Below are 22,144 nucleotides of genomic sequence, written 5' to 3' on the forward strand. Positions count from 1 at the left end.
GGATGTGGATTTTGGCTTTTTCTGCTGAGTGGACATGTGGTTTTCGTTTGGATTTCTGGATTTCTGTTTGGATTTCTTTGCTTATCTTGATCTTGATTTTGGGTTTATTTTTCAGTGTTCCGGATTCTTACTTGGATTTAATTTGATTTGCTTTTTAATGGCAATCGAAAATATCTGCTTTCTCGACACCTCTTGGCAAGTCTTTTTTGCTTTATTTAGAATTGTAAATGAAATGCCAGGCTGTGTAAATATGCTATTTCCTCTATTTTTCTTTAGGCCAAGGATAAGTCTTGCGGTTCTGTTCTTGATGAGTTGTAGAGGTCAGAGAGTAGAAGTAGGAAGATTGAGAAAGAGACTGTTGCAGTAGTCCAGTCTAGAAACAAACAGGGCTCTGGAGGAAAGTGGAGAAGGGGTTGGCGATAGTGAAGCAGAGGCATAATTCATTTCCTGAGAATAGTCATCTCTAATCCCATAAAGGGCTTCCTTCCCCAAGTGATCCTCCCTCTGTGTACCACTCTAAGGGGGGATTATTGTACTGTGGATGAACAGTCCTGGCCCCATGGAAAAGGTCTCCCACTAGTGGAGAAGGGACGACATCCTCAGATTTGTCACACACTTCAAATTCATTGCCACTGTTCGTGACATGAATCATCAGAATCCAAAAGGGCTCAGATACTATTATAAAAATGCTTCAAGCAAATAAGACAGTTTCAATGCTATGTTCAATTACATGTTCAGGAGAAGATACATGGTAAACGAGATGGAAGGGAGTACATTATGAAAATTCCCTGCTCCATAGCTGCACATCTTGATCAAATTGAAATCCGCAAATCTGCTGGAAAGATCCTCTCTTCAAAGTCAGCACGCTAACAAGGAAAGCATCCTTTTTTATTTATTTTCTTCCAAAGAGGATGTCAAGAGCTATTACTTTGCTATGTGTCACACAGCACACCACAACTTGCCTTAGTAGTGTGCTGTAGCCCAGAAAGCTAAAATGGGTCTATTTCAGGTGGATAATAAAGGTGGTCAACAAAACAAATCTCTTACTTTGCGTTAAATATTAATTTGAAACAGATAATGTCTCAGAAAACCGTTGCAGACTCTGGCAGCACCTGGAAAGTCAAAAGCCAGGCAAATATTCTCAGATTCCTAATCGTCACAAGTGAATCTATTCATCAGTGTTGCTTCTTCACTGTTTTAATACTCTTTAAAAATGATGACATCTTATTCAAGCTATACTTTGTCCGTCATAATTGGTCCTCACACAATGCTTCATATAAACAATAATCATATCCTTGATTTTACTTTGTGGTATCTTTCTGATGTGTGCCAGCTAATAAATTCTTAATATAATGACACCACATCAGATTTCCCAGTCAATAATGTTGAAAAATATTTTCTTTTTATTTTCTTTTTCACTAATATTTTCTCAAGGGTATAATACTGACATGGCTTTTCTTTTCACGCATGCATATAACTCCTCATAACTCAAAAGTATGATTTAGACATTCATTTTCTTTAAAAAATATCTAATGCCTCCTCTAATCTCCTTTTAACTCAAAATATCCTGTATAAACCGTAGATCCACTGAACATGACAGAGGGCCTACAAACTACTCCTGTTAATTTAGCTGGATTTCAGTCTGATCCTATTGTCTCATTCATAGGACTCTTACCTGGCTGATAGAAGGGCCTGTCACAGGCTATACTTTTGAAACAATACAGTAAGATATTTCTGCTAACAAGCCACAAATTCTACAGTGCCATCCAGTAGCCATCCCTGTAAACCTTCAGTACAGAGCTAGTGAGTAATGCATTGTCGGAAGAAAATTCACTCAAAAGCATGCGTTTTACTCAAGAAAATTATCTTTGCCTTATAGGACAGTGCCATTTTATAGATTTAGAGATGTATCAATTAAAGACAGACAGCTCTTAAGGATGTAGACATATGCATTTCACCTTCATTAGGCATTATCAGCATGGTACAGTCTGACATGACATGACCTGTTATTGGAGCAAAGGGGTACATTTGATGGCCTTTGCTTATCTTTTCTTATCTTTTCCAAGCCATTTTGCCTGACTGGGGTTGTCTACCAAACAAACAGGAAATGAAGCACTGCTCTTGGATTAATGAGTGTTGCTTAAATTGAAAATAAGTTTTATGGAAAGTGTACCTCAACCAATGCAAAGCTACACAATTTCATTAGCCATGCATACGTGTCCTCAACATACACGAAACCCAATATACCCTAGAGTCAAACTAATTGCCAGTTTATAAACGCCCCAAACAATTACTTATCATGGCTGTCAATCATTCATAGATCTCAAGGAACCATCAGAGTATTTGAAATGTGTGAAACCAATACATTTTTGACTTGGGAAAAAGGTCCCAAAGAGATGTGCTTTCAGGACTTTGTGTGTCACATAGATGTAATCATTCATTCATTCTTTTTGTGGAATATATCTTCGCTATGGTCTTGTCTCGCTAACCTGTGTTTCCTCTCTTCCTTACAGGTCGCAGTCCTTTTCCAGCAGGTGAGGAACTCCGGAGCGATGCCGGCCGTAAGGTGAAAAGCCAGGTAAGCTTCCTATAATGTTCAGGGCTTAAGCAATGCCGGAATATGGCTTTTCTAATGTTGTCTTTCTCCTTTTCCTTTTCAGGTCGCTTTGTTCCGGTGGGTGTGCAGAGCCCAGAAGAAGCTGTTCACTGGAGAGCGGATGACAGGATGGAGATTGCAGGTAAGATTCGATTAAAGATGTTCCTTTTGTCTCCTCTGCAGGCTCGTTGCTCTGAGGCTCACGGGTATCGCAGGACACGGTGCGCGTCACGTTGCAGTCTGCAAAGTAACACAAAGCGTGCTCTGTTGTTTGGGTGTGGTTTAAATAGCCTCCCAACAAATTAGTCCAAGTAAAGTAGCCCCAGGCCACCATACCCAAAACATTATACCGCATAGCTTAGTTCTTAGGAACCAAGCTATGCGAATGCCTCCATGTTAACTGCAGGCTTAATGAAAAGTAGTCCCCCTTCAAACATGTTCTCCATAATGAATATGAGCCTGGCGCCAGATGCGCCAGGACTGACTCCAATAGAGTCTTGGGATTGGATGCAAGGCCTCCAAGGCATTGATGGAGTCCCGAACCCTGAGCTTACCTGGCAAGTGGGCTTGCCAGTGGGGGTCTGGGGTAAGGGTCGTGACAGCACCTCAGACTTCATGGCAGAGATACTCCCAAGAACAAAGGGGATCCAAGCCCATGTGTTTCCATCAGAAATGTGAAATCCTCTGCATTCAAACTTAAAGACTTTAAAGGAGGAGTCATGACAACCCCTTTGCAAGATGACCAGGGAAAGACATTTGGCTGGGGGGTTGGAAAGACAGCCCATATTTGGGAACAAAGCCAGCCCATTTGAATTAAAAGACTTTTTACATTAATACATGTATTTCAGTAATCTGAATAAGCAGTAATGTAAAATTATGATGGTGTTTAATGTAATTTTTGTATCAGCAAGATGAGACGATGTGGGTCTTCCTAGGATGTGGGGGACATGAATGGCGTTAACGAGGCATTTCTGAGGAAAGCGTACATGAGGCAGATTTAAAAGTTGATGGAAGTATGCCCGGCATTAATAGGCTTCTTTGTGTCCATTTGTAGAAATGTAGGTGAAATGTTTTCCATAGAAATTGAGAAAGAGTGCCAGAAGGGCAAATCAACATCGTACAGACTTGGGGTTTGAAATGGCATATTCCTTGTAAAATATGGGATCTGCCTATCTGATTTTCCTGATGATAACAATTGTAAATATAAGGGTTTGGTTTCATAACTGATTTTGGCAAAGATAACTGTGGTGAAACAAAGCACATCATAAAACACCCACACTAGAACTGATGTCACTTCCCTGGATCCAATATGCTTATAGGGGGGTGAGGATATCCACAGCCTGACCTATCCCATCTTAGAGGTATGTCCAGGTTACTTCTGCCCACACAGTAACACATTATATGATGTCATCCTGTTTATAAAAGGAGGAAGCATAGAGAGAGTCAGACATTAAAAATTGAGGACACTCAATATCCAGACCTTCAGACATTCAACATTCATCATTCACCTTCCAGACTCCAGAGCCAGGCCAGAGGTAGCTGATCGAGATCCAGGCAGAACCTCCTATACCAGACAGAACCATTTATCCAGAACTAAACCCTACAAAAATCCCAATAATTCAGGGAGAAAAGAGGAATGGCTGCTGACCCTATTGGGAGAATCCCGTCACCAGACCTGTCCTTGCCCAGCTGATGCATCCCACTGTCCACTGTGGCCAGACCCCAGTTGCCCCGCTGCTCCCTTAAAGGAGAGCCCAGTCGCTGTGCAGTGACCAGATCCTTGTCCTGTTGTCCAGAGACCCGGTTAGCTGAACAAAAACCATACTCAAGTGCATTTTGTAAGTATCACCCTTCCCCAATAACCAAGAAGCTGCATACACCACTCTGTTACCTTGCATTATGTCCTACCCTATGAAACCCTGTAAAAATCCTATGAGTACACTAGTGACTCTTTAAATTGTCAGAACCCTCTGTGTATCCTGTCCTTAGAAGAATCTGTGTTAGTCTCCATGTGTTAGCATAATTCTTTCCAAACCATTTCAGTCCTTTGTGTAAGTCCTTAGAACTATTTTGAATAAATTGATTAATTTCCCCTAGGGATGAACGCAGTGTGAATAGGTTAACCTTGTAAATTAACCTCCTTGTGTACCGTGTCTTTCTTTAATAATTTAGCCACTAAAATATAGTTGCAGTAAAACCAATAATTTTGCTAACAAAACAGAGTTTGCCCGTGAAAGTGTTTCCCTTTTAAAATCCGATTTTCCTTTCCTATAAAGAATCCCATACCGTCACCCATAAAAGAGTAATACTTTCACTTCAGCATCATACCAGTTATGTGCCTTTGTACCTTCTCAGTAAAGCCGATTTCCGATTTTAGTGTTTAGCTTATTTCATAAGCTGTTTGCTTGTTTTTAAACCTGTGAAAACTAAGAAATTGCAATTCTGCCACGTGTGATTTTTACTGCACTGTTTTCCTTCCCAAAGTCAATTTTCCGACCAATATGCATGTTGTTTTGTACCTTGCCTTGTAGCTTGTAAGCTTTCTTGCTTCTTTAGCCCAGCCACACAAATTCCAACCTTATCCATTCAACTGCACATGTAAAATAACTATCCAGTGCATTCAGAGTGTCATTTTGCTCATTTTGAAGGGTTTTCAATCCGATTTTGGCCTCCGATTCAGGAGTGGTAGGTCAGATTTCCAATCTGATTTTTGCCTATTATACCTGACTCTTTGCTACTCCTCTCCACCCACACAAAGCTTGGTTAACAGGGGTTGGAGGGAATGTTGCAGGGGGAATGCATAACAGTGTGTCATCTAAAAGTATTAACAAAAAGTAATCTTGCTTTCATTCATTTTTGCATTGATGTGTCTGATGTTAGAATGTTAAATTAAGTGTATCCTATCATTTTGCTGTGTATTTATCACCACATTGGTGATTGCTGCCATACATTGAATCTGTTCGATTTCATTTGAATTTAAAAATAAATAAATATTTCATTATTACACACCGACCTGGTTCATGGTCTATTGCAACATGGGGTGTATGTCAAGGGTGGTGTGAGATGGGTTTGCTGCCTTCTCAAAGCTGAATCTGAAAGTAATAAACTTGAAAGCGTTTTAATGTGCGCCACATCCCTGACCAGTGGAAAGAGTCCTGGTCTTGGGTGTGCCATGTGTTTAAATCTGTGACAAAACGTATTGTCTCAACTGGTCGTTGTATTTCTGCATTTTTCTTAAACAACAGTTTGTTTCTTATTAAATGCAACAGCGATTTGCCCATGAACTAAACTGATGAACACAGCAAGATGGATGTGTACACTTAAACTTCTTTCCTGCTGCAACTTTATAATTACTGGCCTTGGGTGGCGTCGTATGAATTAATGGGGGGTCAATGTATGATATCAAGTATAGGCAGAACATTGGATATCAGAATGTTTTATGTTTTATTATTACGCATACCTATAGTCTTATAAACTATGCATATGTCCACGTTACATATGTTCGACATCAATAAAAGATATGGTTACATCATAGCACATAACATCATTACTATGCAAACCCATTTAAAATCTCTAAAACATCATAAAATGTCACCATGTAATACATCAAATTAAAATCATTCCCATTCAAAAACTGTTCCCACAAATCATAAATATTATTTTGTTCAACCTCATTGTCATATTGCACTAAGTACTGGAGACTGAATAATTCTAGACTCAAACATTGTACAAACAGACTTTTAACAGATTCTTCTACAAACTCCCCACAAACACAGAATCATCTTTTCTTCCTTGGTATACCTTTTCCTAGCACCTACAATTTCCAAAGTATTGATCACATTGAATTTATACAGTCAACATAGTCAATGTTTAACACTCCTATTATCCAATACTAAAATATAATATCAGAACATTTTCATTTAAAACAAGATTGAGCCAACCTTCCCACATACTACAATAAGAATCAACCTATACCAACTTCTTTAGGCATATTCAACCTTGGATTTCAAATAAAGGCACAATTTCCCTACATAGTATTGCCAGGAATATAAGGCACCCTTCGTGGTTACAATGTATGTATGTTGACCACAAGTCTGCACCCAACAGGGGGACCTTCGATGCCAGCTGCTCTCAATGATTTCTGTCAACCACAATTCCAGTAATGCAGGACATAATGTCAATAGATATTTTACAGACTCCATTTAAGGTTCACCACATATGCAACAATGGGCCTCATTACGAGGCTGGCGGCCGCGGAATGAAAAGTGCTAGTATGGGACCGGCACCGTTCATTCCGGCCCGTCACATTAAGAGGTCTGCAGCGGGTCCTGCTCTTCACGCCTGGTAAGACCAGACGTGCAGAGTGGGACCCGCTAGCAGACCAGGATGCTAACAACGGGCCCGTTATTAACGGGCCCGTTGTTAGCATCCTCCTCATTCCCATTGAGACCTATGGGGGCTCAAATGGGAATGGGGATGTACCGGGTCTGGGTCTCGAGAATGGGAATTACCGGGCCCGCTAAAGTCGGCATGGCCCGGTAATTCCCTATTTTTGGGACCCAGACCTGGTACCCGGTTTGGGGTAGCCATGCCACTAAAAACAGCATGGCTACCTCCAAACTCCTAATGAGGCCCAATGTCTTAAATCTCTTGGGATCTTTAGCCAGGTTCACGCAATCTCTAGCGTTTTACTAGATTCATTTTAATTTTCACGTGGTCCTAAACCATGCAGTTACCTAGAAACTGCTCAATATATCTTGCAGTGTTCATTCTTTCCGGAATATATTCAACAAACACCACAGAGTGCTTTTAGTGGTCAAATCAATTCATAGTTGTTCAGGAGAGTACATTTGTTAATATTCTCTTCATGGTTTTCTTATAGCTATTAAGATGAAGTTTCAAGGCATTCTCATGGGCCAAGGCAAGCCATCTAAGGGCTATAGATGTCATGTTGGCAATGCAGCTCAAATGCATAAAGCTAGTCTTGGTCAGAACAGATCTATACAAAATCCCACACACAGAGGTTTCCGAAGCGTTTGCCATCTTCCAATATATATTCAAACAGGTTGAGTGAATCTTGACCGGATGTGTCAGAATGTCAAATTCCTGATATACCATTTCAATAGGAGTACGAGTAGGCAATCTATGCAGTCTCTTCAGTATCCTACATTCAATTTTGCTAATTTCCATTAAAATGTTCATTGCCCAGGTTTCTGCTCCGTATAACATGATAGACGAGATATTTAGCTCGTATAGCTGTAGTAAGATACCCACCGAGTATCCTCCACCCTTGGAAGCAAGAGAACCAATACTTCTGGCTATTTGCTTTCGGCTTACTTGTGCAAGATGTCTCTTGCCACAGAGTTTGTTATCTAAGTATATGCCCAGGTACTTATACCCTGAAACTACTTCGATTGCCTCCTCGCTTTAATAGCTACAGCAACTATAAACACGAGGCAGGACTATTGCAATGGATTATTGGCTGGTACCTCTGCCAACAATATCAAGAAACTACAAACTTTGCAAAATGGAGCTGTCAGGGCTGTATGTGGGCTAAGGCACATAGATCATGTGACCAATGCACAGAGGAAAATGCATTGGCTCCCAGTGGCTCAAAGGATCCACTTCAAGGCCTCCTGCCTTGTTTATAAGTGCCTTGCCCACCCTGCTCCGTATTAGCTACAAGACTGCCGTAAGAAAATGCCTTATAGACGTATTCTTCATTCAAACAATAAAGATCTGCTACAACAACCTTGTTTCAGACTTAAATCGTACAGAGATTGCAGCTTTAATGAATGGGGGCCCAAGATTTGGAATGACTATCCAAATGCTGTTGGAAAATTGCCATCATATCTTCAATTTAGAAAGGCTATGAAAACCAGCCTATTTGACGGTGGTGGTACTTAAACTTTTCTTGTGCCAACTGTTCTACTGGCTATACGAATGTACTGGCATACTGACGCACAAACAGCACTATGATTCTGTCTTGTCTGTTCTATGTATTTTTGTCAGGGCTTTGAGGCCTGTGGGTGATTTAGCGCTATATAAAAATTAAATAGAATAGAATAGAACAGAATAGAATGTGCCAACATACTCTTTTTTCCTTTATATATTTTGGTGTGAATACCATAATTTTGGTTTTAACTGTATTCACAGTCAAGCTATTTAGTTGTATGTACTCATTCAACCTATCCAAAGAGGACTGTAGACCGCAAGGATTGCTATATAGTCAGCATAGCCAATCCATTGTATCAAAATGTCACCCAGTTTTGGTGCAATTGACGAGCTGATCACGATACCCTCACCCAGATCCGACAAGAAAAGGTTGAACAACATTGGTGCTCAAATACATCCTTGTTTTAGACATTTCTGGGTGGGTATCCAGCCAGATGTTCTGCCATGCTGATCTAAGCGAACCTTCACCTTAGTGTCTTTGTGCAACAACATAATCATTCTCAAAAGGCCTAGTGGAATGTTCCTTTTCAGCAGCTTTTGCCACAATCTACCTCTGTCGACCGTGTCAAATGCGGCACTAAGATCTACAAATGCCACATATAGCGCTGAGTTGCGTATCATCCACACCTGCTCAATAATTGTAATCAGAGCCGGGATGTTAATCAAGGTATCCAGTCCTCTGCGGAACCCAGTTTGATTATATGACATACAGTTATTTGCCTCAACCCATTCTTCAAGCTCATTCAAGAGCACTTGGGCAAACATTTTGGCCAGTGACTCCAACATCCCCAATAGGCAATAATGTTGATGGTCAGAATGGTTGCCTTTTTTTTTTTTACTGGTACTAGTTTACTAGTGCACCAAGAGGTCGGGATGGCCTGAGGTATCCCATTCCAATGGAACAACCAATGTAATGCTGTTGCCTAAAGTTCTACATTCAGTGTAAGCAACGTGCTACACATTCCATCTGGGCCAGAATCCCTAGAAGATTTGCTGGCCAAAATAGGTCTCTGAACATCAAGGACCCTTTTTGTGTACAGCCACTTAGCAGTTATCATTGAACCCTGAAAATCATTGCCCCCGCCCCCAAATGTTTGTTGCACATGTATCACCCATGCTTGTTCTGGCACACCATTAATATGTATAACAAGATGTTTATTTCCATTAATGATCCTCCAGAAGTTAATGGGTTTAGTAGTTAGTGATGCATCCACAAAGGCCTTCCATCAATTACATTCTAGTTCCTAACTATGCTTTCTGAGCCATTAGTGGTGCTCCGATTTTATGGTTTTCACCCAGCAGGCATGTTCATTGTAATTTAGCACTAAACGAGATATACGGCATCGCTCTTTACGCATATCAAATGTTTTGTGTTTAGTCTGTTTATGGAAAGCATGTTGATGTTTTTTTTTTGTTCGGCCCACATCCATTTCGGAAGCGTGTGCTGGACCCAATGAAGGTACTAGCGCTAATGCTCTCAACACAGATTTCATAATCAATGGTCACTTGCACTGCGATGGTCAATATAGGCTTATTGTTGGTACGCTCAATAGCAGTAATGTAATTGCCCAGAATGGCCACGGCCTTAGTAGAGGCATGTCCCAACATGCTAACACTCCATGAGATTCGATTGAGGGCAGGATTGACACTCAAGGTACCTGATTTTATTTTACTTTTGCCTTGGTTCAAAATATTAAAACATGCAACCAGAGGACAATGGTCACTTTCTTCATTTTGGATAACATGTCTACAATCAACCCATTACAGTTTGCAATAAAGATATAATCGTTTATAATGCTGGAGTTGTTCCCAATCTTAGTGAACTGTGGGGGAGTATCAGATGGATAAGCACCATTTACCATACTAAATCCGGCTAAATAAAAGACATTTGCCCAGTCCATGCCATAGGTTTGCTCAAGGGCCAAGGCCTTTATTGGTGTGGACAACATTACCAGTTCCCATTCCTCCAAGATCTTATCCTTCGGGATCCTAGCATTAAAGTCTTGACAAACCAAGATGGGGTTACATCCAGTTAACTTATCAATGAGTACATGTGCCTCCTTCATTATCGTGCTATGGCTGCTCTTATTGGGAGGATCATATTTATTAATGATTACAATGTCCTTCCCCCGGATGTAGGACAACGGCTCTGGGGATGTGAGCTTGCCAATCAAGATGTTTTCAGAAACAGAGGGGAGTTCCACCAAACCTAATATTTTTGTTTACTCCCAGCCATGGGCTACCTTTTGGACGTCTTCAAGCCTCTTGGACCGCGAGAGAAGCCATGGTATGCCAACCATCTAAGACCAATGCTTCCATCAACCATGTCTCCTGTGATGCCACGATTTCAAATATACCTTCTCACAGTACAACTATGAGGGTAAGCTTTAATATATTTTGTATTTGCATGTATGAGGCTTATATAGCGCTTTATACCAAAGCGCTGCACATTAACAACAAAAGGATACATTTAATATAACAATAACAGTAACAAAAGATGCAAATTACAATTTTGGTTACAAAAAGGTAGGAATAGAGCTGATTGAGAGAGGTAAGGAGTTCCAGTGGAGGGGGCTAGGAGTTGGAAGGAGCAGAAACGTGGGAGGCACAAGGGGAGGGAGGAACAGTGAGGAGGAAGTGGTCAGCGGAACGGAGGCAGCGAGAGGGAGTGTAGAAAGAGAGAAGGGAAGAGAGGTAAGGGGGAGCAAGATCGTGGAGAGATTTGAAGACTAGGCAGAGAAAATGAAATTTAAGTTGAGAGTGAAAGGGGAGCCAGTGAATGGAGGATAAGGAAGCAGAGATGGAGTCTCGGGGGGAGAGAATGGCAGAGTGATAGATAGATTTGAGGGGGGCAAGATGTGAAGAAGGTAGACCAAAAAGTAAGGAGGAGCAGTAGAAGAGGTGAGAAAAGATAAGGGAGGAGATTAAGAGTTTAGTAGCATGGAAATAAGGGAAGGATGAACTTTGCGAATATTATAGAGGTGGTAGCAACAGGCATGAGAGGTGAGTGAGAGGTGGTGGGAAAAGGTGAGAGAAGAGTCGAAGTGAAAGCCTAAGTTGTGAGCGTGAGGGGAGAAAGTGAGTTGAGTGGGAGGAAAATGAATGAAAGGAGGAGGAGAGGGAGGGGGAAGGGAGTTGGAAGGGAAGAAAACGGCTTCAGTTTTGTCAGAGTTGAGGGAAAGAAAGCAAGAAGACATCCAGTTTTTAATAGCAGTAAGACAGGAGGAAAGTTTAAGGTGGAGATCAGGAGAGAAGGAAGAGAAGGAAAGAAAGAGCTGTGTGTCGTCAACATAGAAATGATGAGAGATGCCAAATGAGGAGATAAGAGGGGCAAGGAGGGAGGGGTAGAGCGAGAAAAGGAACGGACCAAGCACCGAGCCTTGGAAAACTCCATATATACGAGAGGGTGGGTGGGAGAGGAGTGGCCACCCCAGGAAACAGTAAAGGAGTGGGTACAGATCCTTTTAAACCAAAGGAGGAGAGGGTGTTGCGAAGAAGGGGATGATTAACAGTGTCGAAGGAAGCAGAGAGATCAAGAAGAATAAGGACAGAGGATTGCTTAGAGTGTCGGGCAGAGAGGAGGGAGTTAAGGATGTAAGTGAGGGCTGTTTCAGGAGAGTGTTTGGGACGAAAGACAGATTGTGAAGCGGGAAGGAGGGAGATATTAGTGACAAAGGTAGAGAGCTGCGGGTAGGCAAGGCACTCAAGAAGTTTAGAGAGGAATGGGAGAAGTGAGATTGGACGGAAGTTAGAGGTGAGCAGGGGATCAGCAGAAGGTTTCTTCAGAATCTGAATGATGGTAGCATGTTTGAAAGCAGGGGGGAAGGTGGCCGAGGAAAGGCAGGTGTTGAAGAAGGAGGTAAGGTATGGAATAAGAAGAGGGTAGATCTTAGGGATAAGAAGGGAGGGGACAGGGTCAGATGGAGCAGACGAGGGGTGGGCTTTGGAGAGGAGGAGAGAAACATCAGAAGGGGAAACTGGGGAGAATACAGACATGCAAGTAGAGGGTGAGGAGGGAGAAGAGGTAAGAGGGGGGAGTGAGGAGTAATTGATTTTTTGCCGAAGGGCAAGAATCTTGGAGGAGAAGTTGTTAGCAAAGTCAGAGGGAGATAGGGTGCAGGAGGTTGAGGGATCGGGGGAGAGAGAAGACGAGAGAGAGTTTGAAGATGTGGCGGGGTTGGGAGGCTTGGGAATGAAGAAGGTTAGAGTAGTAGGAGCATTTAGCAGAGGAGAGGCAGGAGGCATAGAGGGAGTGATAAGAGAAGTAGGAGGATTGGTTGGAAAGTTAGGGAGATTTGAGCCAGAGTCTGTCAAGATGTCGGAGGAGACGTCGCATGTAGAGGAGTTGAGGGGAGAGCCAAGGTTGAGTGGGTTTCCGGGTTAAACGGAAGAAGGAAAGAGGGTGGAGTAGATCGAGAGAAGAGGAGATAAAAGAGGAGAGAGTAAAAAGTTCATCATTGGCCGATAGTGAAGAGAAGTCATGAAGAGAGGGGAGAGGTGAGAGAAGAGCAAGTTTCAAGAAAGAGTGAGGGATCGAAGTTATGAAGGTCACGGCGTGAGACAATAGAAGGAGAAGGCTTAGGGGAAGAAGGAAGGGGATGGGGTGAGGGAGAAGGAGAGTAAAGCATGATCAGAGAGATGGAGAGGAAGTGTAGAGGCAGTAGAAGAGGGGTAGGAAGAGTTAAAGATAAGGTCAAGAGTGGTGGCAGAGGAGTGAGTAGGAGAGGAAGGAAGAGGGGAAAGAAGGTAGGAGTCGAGGATGGACGAGAGGGGAGAGGAGTGAGGGGGAGAAGGGAAGTGAAGATTAAAGTCACTGAGAACAGTAAGGGGAGAGGGAGAGTTGAGGGAAAGGAGGTGATCGAGGTCATCATAGAAGGTGGAGAGAGGGCCAGGTGGGTGATATATGATTAGAAAGGAGATGGGGTGAGGATATAGTTAGCGGTGCATTCATGCTTAAAAAATGATTTTCAAAACATGTCAATATTTGACTTAGATGCTAAATTAACAATGTTTTGCCTTCTCTCACAAGCAAATAATGCCTTCTTTACAACACCCTTATACTTGTTAGTGGGAATCTGCAAAGTATCAGGTGCCTGTTGTTCTGGGCAATGCTGCATGGGCATCCCACAAGCGAGGCAGGGTAACTGCTGTTACCATCAGCAGCTGGGAGAGGGGCAGCCCCAACCTCCCCGCGCCTGCTCCTCTCCTCCCCCCAGCTACGGAGACACGCAGTCTCGGCAGCACAAAAGCCACGGAAGAGTAAGGTGCGAACAGTCATTGCACCCTTCCTCCAAACAGCAAGGTGCTAAGCGCCATAAGGAAACCAACCATCAGGCAGGGCCCAGGTTCAAAGATCTGCCCCCGTCAGGGGGTCAGACAGTCGGCTATCCAGCCGGGGGCTGCGACAACAGCAGCCCCCACCACATACACAACAAAGACCCAGGGCCTCCCTGGGTCCTATAAATGAGAGCAGCATGCTCAGAGTAAACACAATCTGTTTGTGGACCCTGAACGGGGACCCAAGCAAACAGGAGGTTCACTGTTTACTCAGTGTCTTCCAAATCTTCTTGCTTCTTTACCACAGAACCCGCCCACCCTACAAAAAGGGGAGAAGAGCAAAATAGAAGTACAAGGCACTGTACGGTGCCCACAACAAGTCGTGGGACACAAGAAGGCGGCACGGGTCCGAGGGGGTAACCTCAGGACCCGGTGCCCAAAAGTATGATACCATCATGATATGTGATAACCCATATCTGTACAATAAAATCCTACGGCCTTTTATTGCCAACACTTGATACAAGTTGTGAGCCTATCATTTTGGGTGAGGGTTTGGGGTTCGGCCATTACTAATGCATGCATATGGGTTCAGCAGTTATAAAAACGGAGCATAGTTGTCCCAGGCAACTGTTCTTCAACTGCGCTTCCTGGGAGAAATAAGCTTGCCATAAGTGTTGCAGCAATGTACCCTGCGCTGCCCCATGTATCTTTTTATATAGCAACAGAGCCGATCCGAGGCATGGGCAGTATGTGCTGTCACCCCGGCCCCGGGCTCTTGGGGGCCTCGCAGCTACCTGCTGCTGAGAATAAAAGAAGTAATGAGGGCTGGCCCGCTCCCAACCGCCTGTGACACGCTTCTAGAGACAAATACCTCCCCAGCTGCCCAGCAGACCGGCGTGCCTCATACTTAGGGCTTATCATGCTCTTTATTTAAAGCAATGGTCCATTTAAGAACCTTTGTTTTGGGCAAGGGGTTGAAAAGGGGCATTTTATTCTGAAAGCACATACAGAAAAACGAGTTGCCGCCAAAATCTTTGAAGACAATTAAAATGTTGACAAAAAAGAGTTGTGCACTATCTCCATGGTATCCAAATGTCCACATTTGGTGTGTTAAATACATATTTTTTGGGGGAAGAATGTCACATTTCACTCGCATCATATAAAGCAAGCCTTTGTCAAACGATGCAAAAGGTTGCCATTTCACATTATCTATTCTCATTATTAAGTCTTGAAAGACAGCCTACAGGCCATTTTTTATAATTTTGTGGAATTTCATTCTGGTATTTGTAGTCCTCAAGATGGGGTGAAAATAATGCAACATTTGTACTCTTTCGGATTAACATATTTCTGTAAGAATTCCTATATTGCTGGAGTACTTTAATTATTATGTGTGTTTGATTGAAGTCTGATTTATAAAACAGAGTATTGTATAAAGGCAAACGTCGTGGTGAGGGGGGGAAAGGATCAGAGGGCAAATTTGTTGCAATGATTTACAAGGTCCGTTGATGTGGGAAGAGGTTGCTGGACTGAAGATGGTTTACCTGGCCCTGTGCTGATTTTCAGGGTACAAGTTGAGATTACATGTGGGTTGACAGCGTCTGCCCACTTTTTTTCAGTGTCGACTCCCTCCTCCTGTGTTTTTCAGGCCAGCATGCAAAAACGCTTGTTTGCTCAGGTTTTTGCCCACCAGGATTTGATCCCACTAACCAACAAACCCACATGAAAGTTTTTTCAAAGCAAATGTCTTTTATTGGTATTTTGCTTTCCAAAGAATATTTCAATACATTTTTGGGTTAAATGGGTGCACACTTTTTATATTTGCCAGCAGTTTTCTAGGAAAATCCCCTCTAGCTGATTTTTCTTCCTCCAGGTATTCATGATTAATTGTGTGAAAGACAATGCTCATTTCTATTTGTAATTTTTGTCTATTAGGAAAGACCCGCTGAATTAAATTTGCGTATTTCACTTTAGGATACATTCAGTCCCTGTGCATATGTTAATGAGCCTCGAAACTTTTTTTCTGGACTTGAGCCCTATTGAGGACATCTGAAAACCTGTGAGTTGCTTACTCTGACTGCCTCAGTACTTTTCCGGTAAATAGGCTTTGTTACGATTGCACTATCCTGCAGAAAAAGCACTCTGCCTTGTCTGGCCAAGGACCAATCCTTGGAACGTGCAGTCAAGTTAGGCATTCTTGGATTACTTACCGGTGATCTTCATTACTCTTTGTCCTGCTCTTCTTAGTTACAGTACTGTCTTTGAGGTCCCCATCTCTACAAATGATTCAGCTCACTCTGTCGGCTATTCCAAAATAAGCCTCACACCTGGTATTGCTACAACCCTAATATTAACAGTTACAATTCAGATACTGAACGGCAGTTTACTTAATCCCCATAGATATTAATGACTAATTTTGTGACATCAATTTCTGCGATGCAATTAAAGGGGCCCCACACATCTTTTGCCACCCAGTGCCCCGCAAATCCTAGTATAGCAGCAATCGCTTTTGGCATGATCATGGTAACACAGCTATTTGGATTGCACACTAATCACACATCCTCTATTGGCAATGACTTTTGAAGTTTAAGAAGCTTTCCAAGGGTTTTAGATTCAAATGCACTCATGGCTTTCATACATAATGCCAACGCCATATGTATGCTCCATAAACCATAGTCGGCAACATTTTGGCCCGATACAGAGTAAGAACTGTCTGCACAGAATGGCCTCCATGCATACCCGCAAATGTGTTAATGGTGCCTGTCAACTGTGTGATCTTTTGACCCATTGACTCTCACTGTGCATTCTACTTCACCAGCACAAGTACTACTTCAAGATATGTATTCTCCCTAACTTGTTCCAACACCTTTCTGTCTATCATCCATTCGAACCTTCTAAGAGTAATCCCAACAGGTCTTAGAGGTGTTTATTTGGAGCCAATGTGCCCTGGAGAGAACCCCCAAAGCATCTAATGTTGCCAGGAAGCACTGAGGTGCGTAATCTAACAGTAGTAATTCATCAGATATACAATGATCCCTCGTGAAAATGGAGCAGAATTTCTTTGCTGGGGCCTAAAGCGGCGAGGGACAGCAAGGTGTCATGTGCAAGGATGAGCTTGTAGACTTACAATTACGTCACCCTGGCCTATCAGACATAGGCTTTATTGCCGTCTCTCTGCAACCTCGAAGGTTCAATACAATCTCTCAAGAGTGTGTTGTACTATCCTCCTTATGGCTCAACCACTTAAGTACTCAGCTGCATCTCTTATTCTTGCTTGATAGAGAAAAGCAGCGACCGATCTCAGTGAGCATTTGGCCTTTGTCTCGAGACGTCAACCTTCAAATCGTGACCTGCATTAGAGAAAATGATGTGCTATGTGGTTGCATTGTTCGGTATATGCTACATAAACTGCCCAGTCACTAGAGCCATGCCTGGAACGTGAACGAAGCAGAGGCGGAGCCAGGGTGGGGGGGCAACCCCCCCAAACTCCCCTGGAGCCCAGTGCGCCCCCCAAAGAGTTACCTGCTTCTTCAGGAGGTGCATGACCAATAAACACTCTTGTAGTTGCTTTGCCCGATAGCCACATTGGCATCACACTTTCAGACCTATGTGTGCTCACACAGTGCATGGGGAAGAGTGTGGGTTAACTTCCAGTGCACCATGGTAAACACTACTGTGTGTTTGCCACATGCAAGCAGCTTGTTATTTTAAAAAGTATAAAAGAGCTCGTGATTTACGAAACTAATACATCAGATTTATATAGTCCCGTTTCTTCGTAGAATGGCTTAAATACAAATACTGATCCAAAGCAAATGGCCCTGTAATACCATACATTAAAGGTGCAGTTGTTTTAAGGGACAGCTATTGATTCGCCCCAGGGACACAGAGGTTATATGTGGAAGGCAAAGACTGATTGAAACTGTCCCTTTGCTTCTGTGTGCTAGGAGCTTTGCAGTGCAATGCAATGTGTTACTTGTAACGCGCTTTATACTCGGAGGTTTCTAAGCGCGGACCCGGGAATCGAACCTGTGCTGCCCCTGAGCTGTTCTCAGAAAAGCTCTCAAGAAAGGGTGTGAACTTGTTGTGTGCAGGCCGGGCCTGCTCGGATGGATTCCAGGAAAGCCTCATAATAACCTCGTTACAAGAAAGCGGGTTCTTCGTGACACTTTCAAGTCGTCCATGCACCCCCCAGGAGACTGCACGCTCTTCACAGCGCAACCTTTCTACGCCGGCAAAGATGCGTGTGTTTCCAACTGACGAAGCAATGGAAACAGACCTCGCACTTTTGAAAAGCAGAAAGCCACAGCATTGTGCCAGTCCCAGGGCACGTGCTTTCGTCAGAAGCGCCGTGGGCAGATAAACGGACACAAACATAAAGTAAATGCAGCCATACTGACAGGCCATAGAGGCGCAAAAAGCAACAGCAAGCGAGGCCACTGACAGCAACGTGCTCGCGCGGTGCTCTGCTGCTTATGTCTGTGACAGCTCGGAAGAGGGGCCACTGCTCAGCCGTAATACAGCCAATCAGCGATCAGCCGAAGGCAGCCGAAGACCAGGGGATACCGGATCGGTATGGGATACCAAATATTACAGAACAGCGCCGTATCACTCTCGCCATTCAAAAGAGTGCTCTGATAGAAGCCCTTCATCATGCTGAAAGTTTGGTTACAACTTAGCCCAGTGCGCCCCCCAAAGAGTTACCTGCTTCTTCAGGAGGTGCATGACCAACAAACACTCTTGTAGTTGCTTCGCCCGACAGCCATATTGGCATCACACTTTCAGACCTATGTGTGCTCACACAATGCATGGGGAAGAGTGTGGGTTAACTTCCAGTACACCATGGTAAACACTACTGTGTGTTTGCCACCTGCAAGCAGCTTGTTATTTTAAAAAGTATAAAAGAGGTTGTGATTTACGAAAATAATACATCAGATGTTCATTTGTCCCCCCCCCTACAAAAATAGCAAAACAGAAACTGGCATGAAATGCACATGGCACCAGTGGCCACGGACCATTGGACAGATTGGGCTGTAACCTGTGCGCCCCCCGCCCCCTGATCCTCCACATGGGCGTAATTTTAGGGGGGGACACGGGTGTTTGTCCCCCCAAATTTTTGTGGCACACCATTTTGTCTCACTCATTTAGCAAGAGCCCCTTTAATTTAGATGTCATGTCCCCCAAACATTTTCAGCAAAGTTACTCCACTGCCCCATCCCTCCCCCCTCCGAAATGTTGGGCTATGTTGACTTGACGTGTTTGACCTTCAGAGCGCAGTGTCAGGACACAGACAGTAAATAGTGCGCAAAGCTGCACAGTTAGCAATTGCTCGGCAATTGGTAGTGTAAAACATTTCATTGTTAGCAGCTGCAGTCGTATGCAGACGTTTTTAGGCAATTGAATTTGAGGTGGGGTTTAATACTTGCAGGGGAGTGATTGGAAGGGTCTGGGTGAGCAGAAGACACCTCATTCTCACAGCAGTTCTTAGGTGCGTGGTTTCAGAGGAGGGGGAGAGTGTTAACTGCTTGTAACATTGGAGTTGTACTAGATCAGTCTCATTAGGATGTGTAAAGAAGTTAGATGCCCCCACACAGTCTTCAAAGTTACCCTATCTCCCAAAATTTGAGGGGTTAACCCTCCACCCACCTCATGGATAGTTTAGACTAGGTGCACCCCTACATGGCACCATCAGACATATGAAAGAGGGCCTGTGTCTTGGGAGGATAGCTCAGGGGCAACCCGCTTGCCTTGGCAGCAAGAAAACACAGAGCAACACAGGTTCGATCCCCGGCTCCGCGCTTAGAAATCTCTGGGTATTAAGCACATTATAAATAACATATCATATCATATTATTTATAGCATAAGACTGCATAACCCAACTGCAGGGGAAATATTCGAAGTTACCAGAGGTGACACTCGTGTGCAAAGAGTGTGGAATTCTTGGCTGTGTTGCTTCAACATCTGGAGCAAGAATTTGATTAGAAACCCAACTGTGTCCAACCTCGCCTTACTTCATAGGAGCAAAGCCTGACACATCAAATGAACTACTTTCCTACAAGTCCCCCCTGCTTTTGCGTGTATGGGCGGATGAAAACATCCGAGTGTGCCTCACTTTCTCAAATGTTACTGGTTTACAGACGTGTGTTCCCAGGTTTTTCACGTCGTTTTGCGGTGGCTTTAGTGAGATTTACAGCGGTGCTTGAAATTAACACTTCCAGTGGAGTTTTTACCAAGTTACGTCTTGGGGTTCCACCTCTCCAACACCTCTCTTCCCAAGCTCAAGATTTCCGAACTATGCTATTCACGAGAACGGCTAAGGAAAAGTAAAGTCCCCTCACTGTTTTATAGAGTCCCACTACTTTTTCACAGGGGCGCCTTCATATGTTGGTTTCTGTTGATGCCACATTCATTTAGTATGTTAATGAGCCCCACCCCAACTAACTTTTTTTTAGGACTTGACCCCTGCAAGCTACTATGCCCCCAAAGCATTCCATTCCCAAAATAATGCAATGCACGCTCTCGATGTGCTTTAAATATAACTCTCAGCATTTTAGGAAACGATAGGTGTGAGGGCAGTCGAAGCACAAGGCAACACATAAAAAGTCCCGGAGAGGGGTGCAGACGCTGCAGCGCAATTTCAGAAATGTAAACACATGCAAAAGTGTATTCCGAAGAGCTGAACGACAACTCTATGCATATATGAAGAGCTACTGTTGCCAGGGGAGGTTTGCTTCTAGAATCATCTGAAATGGAACTGTAAATTGAGCATTCTTTAAATAAATAATGTTTGTATGAAAACGCAGCTAAAAAAAATGCATGCAGTCCCTGTGCTGCTAACGCGCGCATCATCTGTACAGCACAATATTTAGACAACCGAAAATATCGTATTGGTGTTAATTAAAACAACTAAATGCACGGTAGTACTTACTACTGAAGCCGACTGAAAACTTCATGAAGTGGTGATAATTTCCATACATCTTCACTTCATGTCCGTGCCAAGATGCACGTCTAGTGTTTGTTTTTGTTGTTTTCCTCCCCAGAAGGGGAAACCTGTTTTTGAAATTGCCTCTCCGGCTGTCGGAGCCGATGCAGCGCGGCGTTCTCTCAGCGCTCCCACGTGCGGAGGAGTGGATCCCGCCGCATCACCGCCGTGACATAGGAAAGCACAGCAGTGGCAGCAGCAGCTGCCTTGCCTGGCTCGAGGAGCAGCGTCTGCCAGACAGCAGCTGCTCGCAGGAAGCAGGCGTGCCTCGGCTGCGGATGCTGTGTGATTCAACGGAGGGCAGTCCTCTGCTGCCAGTGTCCTAGCAATCTGCAGGCTCCCATTGGGCACGGCAGCATGGACCTTTCATACCAGCAGCACAGCGTTTACATCTCCTGAAAGTGCACGAGCTCTCCGGTGAACCCGCGAGCACACCGTTTAAAGCGTGCATTTTGTGAAGGAAACCTATCTGTGTATATGTTACTGGAATGTAATACATAAGTTAACGTTCATTAAAAGCGCGTCTTCTCGGGACTCATCTGAGACAACAGTCATATTTGCACCGGGTGCACGGCTTCAACAATTTCCTGCAAAATGTTTCTCCGCTGCCAGTGCTTTGGCCGGAGCAAGGTCTGCTCACTATGAACAAACCGGCCAATGAGAGAAGGAGCATTTATTAGCAGACTGACCTGTTAAGGGACGGATGGTGCTCCCCTTCTTTTTGTGCAATTTCTTTACTGGCTTATTCCAGAATATTATGTTTATTGAGGGGAAACTGCCAAATGATTATATCTTACTTCCACAGCACATTTTAAATACAGTTCATTAATTGTAACGTGAGAAGGATAAACAGCATTTTCAATTGGACAATGAGAATCTCTCCAAAATGGCTAAGCTCAAATATGACTGCACACTCTCTGAAAACTCAGTCAACCTGCATAACCTTCCAAACGCCACACAAGGCAACTCTCCTAACCTCATAGTGGTATCTTCCATCCTGGTCTCCTCTACTCCCACAATTGACACCTGGCCCCCTGAGCAGTGTCTCCTTCACTTTATTATCTCCATTCCCTGCCACTCTCTGGTCTCCCTCCTTCTATCACCAAACGTGTAGTCAAGCTGACTCCATGGTACCCTACCTCAGCAAGTCAACATCTTTCTCTAAGCTCACTGGGACCTATCTGGGACCTCTCTACATCCAGCTTTCCATTCCTAAATACCAGCCGCCACAATCCTTCGGTCCTCTGGCTCCAACTCGCTGCAGGTCAGACGTTTCCCCATGCAGAGAGTGGGAGGTAGAACCCTCTCATCAGCTGGTGCCTCCCTCCGGAACAGCCTCC

At 43.8% G+C, this 22,144-nt stretch overlaps 1 protein-coding gene across 1 annotated transcript in view; it reads right to left on the bottom strand.

Annotated features, from left to right (window-relative positions):
- Positions 1–21,186, bottom strand: part of LOC138535309 (retinoic acid receptor RXR-gamma-like) — a 1,109,202-nt gene extending 1,088,016 nt beyond the window's left edge. Inside the window, exon 1 of the mRNA XM_069641285.1 lies at positions 20,751–21,186. Coding sequence (XP_069497386.1) covers positions 20,751–20,799 — 49 coding nt within the window. The 5' untranslated portion in view covers positions 20,800–21,186. The remainder of the gene's footprint in view (positions 1–20,750) is intronic.
- Between the last annotated feature and the right edge of the window lie 958 nt (positions 21,187–22,144).

This window comes from Ambystoma mexicanum, chromosome 1q (assembly GCF_040938575.1).
Source record: "Ambystoma mexicanum isolate Mex_15411 chromosome 1q, UKY_AmexF1_1, whole genome shotgun sequence".
In the NCBI taxonomy this organism is placed as follows: Eukaryota; Metazoa; Chordata; class Amphibia; order Caudata; family Ambystomatidae; genus Ambystoma; species Ambystoma mexicanum.